The sequence below is a fragment of the Monodon monoceros genome, unplaced genomic scaffold, assembly GCF_005190385.1.
Source record: "Monodon monoceros isolate NGI ecotype Baffin Bay Population unplaced genomic scaffold, NGI_Narwhal_1 Super_Scaffold_6, whole genome shotgun sequence".
Lineage (NCBI taxonomy): Eukaryota > Metazoa > Chordata > Mammalia > Artiodactyla > Monodontidae > Monodon > Monodon monoceros.
This window is the reverse complement of record NW_021703783.1, coordinates 9,542,971-9,547,375: the sequence shown is the minus strand read 5'-3', so window position 1 is coordinate 9,547,375 and position 4,405 is coordinate 9,542,971. Positions and strand designations below refer to the sequence as shown.

At 46.9% G+C, this 4,405-nt stretch overlaps 1 protein-coding gene across 1 annotated transcript in view; it reads left to right on the top strand.

Annotated features, from left to right (window-relative positions):
• HEBP1 (heme binding protein 1) overlaps positions 1-3,244 on the top strand; it is a 25,478-nt gene extending 22,234 nt beyond the window's left edge. Inside the window, exon 4 of the mRNA XM_029206575.1 lies at positions 2,651-3,244. Within this exon, the coding sequence (XP_029062408.1) occupies positions 2,651-2,828 (178 nt within the window). The 3' untranslated portion in view covers positions 2,829-3,244. The remainder of the gene's footprint in view (positions 1-2,650) is intronic.
• The last annotated feature ends 1,161 nt before the right edge of the window (positions 3,245-4,405 follow it).

Here is a 4,405-nt window from a genome sequence, read left to right as displayed (position 1 = left end):
AGGAAGGGAGGGAGGGAGGAAAGAAGGAAGGAAGGGAGGAAGGGAGGGAGGGAGGAAAGAAAGAAGGGAGGGGAAAGGAGGAATGGGGAAGGGGAGTGGGGTTACAAGATTGAAAGCATTTTTAGAGGAGACCTCATTGAGAAGATGAGGTTGTTAATTGAGCCAGTTCTTCATCATTAAGCTCTCTTGCTAGTTACTTTACATCACCATTATGTCTCTCACCTCGGGGGCCAGGGAACTGAACGACTGTTCTGAGCAAATTGCAAAGTAACAACAATAGCTACTGTTTGCTGTGCGTTTCCCACGTGATGGGCAGGAGGCTGAGTGAGGAGTTTGCCGTCGTTTTCTCTTTTTTGATCTTTACAACAGCCTTCTGAAATTGATGCCCTCATTCCTACTGAACAGATGAAGGACCTGAAGGTTAGAGAACTGCAAGCATTTGCCCAAGACCATGAGCTAGACGGTGGCAGAGGTAGGATGTGAGCACACAACTAGCCATTTTGCCTCTCAACTGATGAATGAAGGTATTTGAGGACCACTCCTTTGGATGTTTGTAGAAACCAGTAGCTTAAAGAGCCAACATCATCGATTTACACAGAAAACAGCTTAGTACCACAGCGTGAGAGGGGGCTGCAGAGGCATTTAACATCTGATCACCCCACCCCACCCAGCATCTGATTCGCTTCAGACAGGCGGTCCTCAATCTATAGACATTCTTCAAAAATAAGCCCAGTGTCTTACAGGCTTTTATTGTCAGAACAATCCTTCCTTAATATTCATCCCCTGCCTCCTAATCCAGTTTTATCTCATTTGAGCCTCAATGAAGCTAGAACTCACCTTTCTCCATCTGCCTTATAATCTTTCTTCAATAGACTTGAAGGACCAAGCCTCCTGTCTCCCAAATTGGTCTCAGCCCTGTCCATGTTCTGTAGCTATTGTCTAGACATTAGAATAACCAACTCCTTAGAGATGAAATCCTGGGTATTTTCAAAGCAGTAACCCTGTAATCAATGTGCTGAATGCTTAGCGAGCATGACTAGCCACTTATAAAAGAGCAAAGCGTGAGTCAGAGAACCCCACCCAAAATAGTGCATTTGGCCGAATCTTGGCTTGGTGCAGATTCAGACTTTTGAGTCATAAAGCTCGTTAGAAATGGGGATGTGTTTGACGCTAGTAAAGGCTGTAACGCAGCCCCAGATTTAGAGTGGTATATTTAGGGTAGGTCACAGGATGAATTTTGGAGCGAAGGCAGGTGACGTAGAGAATAACGGTCGTGAAAAGACAAACTTTATTGCTTCTCTATCTCCACCTTCTGCCATCAAGAGAAAAGCCTGATTTGGAAAAATCATCTTTACTTACTAGAAAAAGAAGGCCTTCCTGATTTGAGCAGGAGAAGGGATCTATTAGAAGTGATTTCTCTTTTGCACAGGCTCCGGACGCGCAGGCTCAGCGGCCATGGCTCACGGGCCCAGCCACTCCGGGGCATGTGGGATCTTCCCGGACCGGGGCACGCACCCGTGTCCCCTGCATCGGCAGGCGGACTCTCCACCACTGCACCACCAGGGAAGCCCTGAAGTGACTTCCTTATTTGGGGCAGGCATGCTTAAAGCTTGCCTAGGGGCCCTGTCTTTGGTAGCTCTGTTTTCTTTTGTTTGTTTTTTAACATCTTTATTGGAGTATAATTGCTTTACAATGGTGTGTTAGTTTCTGCTGTATAACAAAGTGAATCACCTATACATATACATATATCCCCATATCTCCTCCCTCTTGAGTCTCCCTCCCACCCTCCCTACCCCACCCCTCTAGGTGGTCACAAGGTAGCTCTGTTTTTTAGCAAAGCTGCTACTTGTCCTTAGAACTGCTCTGCAGTGGGAGAAACTTGAGCTCCAGCTCCACCTTAACTCCCTTGGTTCTCCTCCCCGCCAGCTGGCTACAGGAAGAGAGGCGACTGGGGCAGCAGGGGAAGCTAGAGAAAAGGGTAAAGACATGGCTTTGGGAAAAGTCAGCCTCCCATCTCTTCAGGAAATTTCAGAAAGGGAAGGGAAGCTCGCCTATGGTACCGACTACAGTACTGGTTCCAGACTGGTTCCAGGACCCTCACAGATACCAAAATCCAAGGATGCCAGAGTCCCTTATCTAAAGTGGTGTAGTATTCGCATATAATCTACATACGTCCTTCCACCTACTTTAAATCATCTCTAGATGACTTATAATACCTATTACTGTAAATGCTATGTAAATAGTTGATGGCACGTGGCAAATTTAAAGTTTTGCTTTTTGGAACTTTCTGGAACGTTTTTTTCCCCCAAAATATTTTCAATCTGCAGTTGGTTGAATCTGCGGGTACAGAACCCCCCGATGCAGAGGGCCGAGTGTAGTGTGGTTCAGGCCCTGCGTTAGAGTTTTTTACATCCGTGATTGTAGTTAATGCTCATAACCGATTGGAAGAAAAAGGAAACATATCCCTGTTTTACAAACGAGGCTCACGCTCGGTGAGATTCAGTCCACCCCTGTAGGAAGGGGCAGATCTGAAGTCTTAACAACTAGAGCATGCTTGTCATAATAAGAGTAGTGAGTGACTCTTTTGAAGTCCCCCCATCTCTCTGAGACCCTGTCCTTTCTGAACCAGTGACTTGCTTTGTGTCCTCAGGCAGTTTGGCGGTTATGCCAAGGCAACTGACTACGTAGCTCATGCCGCCGAGCTGCGCGCCACCCTGGAGGGTACAGCCACCTGCCGGAGTGACTTCTACTTCTGCACTGGGTATGACCCTCCCATGAAGCCCTACGGACGTCGCAACGAGGTCTGGCTGGTGAAGAGCAATGAATAATTGGCTGAACTAGAGCTCCCTGGATGCTTGCGTCTGTGCCCACTTCCTCCAGGAGGAAATGAAGTTCCCTGTGCAGCTCCAGCAGGGCCGACTTTCCTTCAGAGCCAATCAGTCACTGCCAATTTCCTGAAATAAGCACGTTCCAGATCCTGAGGCTCTTGTTCTCGTGGAGGGAAATAAGGCACCCACGATACATATGCGTCCTTCTAAATGACTTAGAAAATTCCGTGGTAGACCAGAAAAACCCAGCAGCATTTTCCCAGCTCTCTGGATCCCTAAAAACTGATTTTTAAAAATTATTGAAAGTGTATTTTTGTTATTGAGGAAGAAGTGTGATTTACGTGTGATCTTTCATCTCTGATTCTTATAAGAACTTTCTTTAAAAAGAAACTGGAAATAAAGCTCTTTGACTTAAACAGCTGAGACGAATCCTAAGTGTAGATATTTTCCAAGTTTCCACAGGTGTAGAGATACTATTGATGGTGTTTACTGTCGCAGGAATCCTGTGTTTACAGTTCCAAAGTCCTTCAGAATAGAAGCCCAAAGATCCCAGGGAAGGAGGACACGCACCACATGCTTGATCGTCTCTAAACCACAGACACTTACCGTGACCGTGTCACAGTGGTTCCACGCTCTGAAGTTGAGGAAACTGTTTGCAGCTGTGGGCCACAAAGGGTTCCAGGGACCACAAAGATAGACCAAGAAGAAAAATCACTACCCCAGATGCATAACCGTGCAGACCTGCCCAGAGGGTTTATGCAGGATGATGAGATGAGGTTAGAAAAGCTGGGGTCCAGTTTCATTAACTGAAGAGGATAGAAGTGAAAGAATCAATGTGCATCTTGGCCAGAAAAGAAGGAAAGGGGACTCGAGGCTGTGAGGGGCGGTGGGGAAAGTAGCTAAGCTGGAACCAAGTGCCTGGGTGAGCCAGTAAGGATGAGAGCCAGTGGGTCACAGCACTGGGAGGGCGTGCCATCCTCCCAGGGTGCGCAGGGCCACCCCTGTCAACAGCTCTCCATGGGGTTTGCTAAAGAGGAATGAGAGCTATGTCTTCACCTTTCCTGGCCACCTTTCAAAACAGTGGTCTCTTCTAGGGGATGGGCTTCCCCCTTTCTGAAGATCATTGGGAAATCACAGTGGCTACCGGCCTTGACTGCTGTCAGAGGCCATGCTGGGTGCCTTCCATGCACACTTTATGAGGGAGGTGCTGTCATGACCCCCATGCACATGAGGAGCTGAGAGTCCCAACATTTGTAATGTTTGGACTTACTCATTTCCTTTTTTTTCCATCTCTCACACTTGATAATATGTTTGATAGGAAAGAGGTCCGCACCTGCTTTGTTCTCCATTATATCCCCGGCACTCAGTTCAGGGTCATCCATCATTTAAGAATGAATTAAGCTGTAAGTAACAGAAAACTAAACCGGCAGTAGCTTAAGCTAATAAAATTCTATTTTCTCATGGAGCAGGACATCTAGAGATAGGTCAGTGGCTCAGTGCTTACGTCTCTGTACTCGCCTTGCTCTTTCCCTCATGATTACAAGATGGCTGCAAGCTCCTGCCATCTCATCCATGTT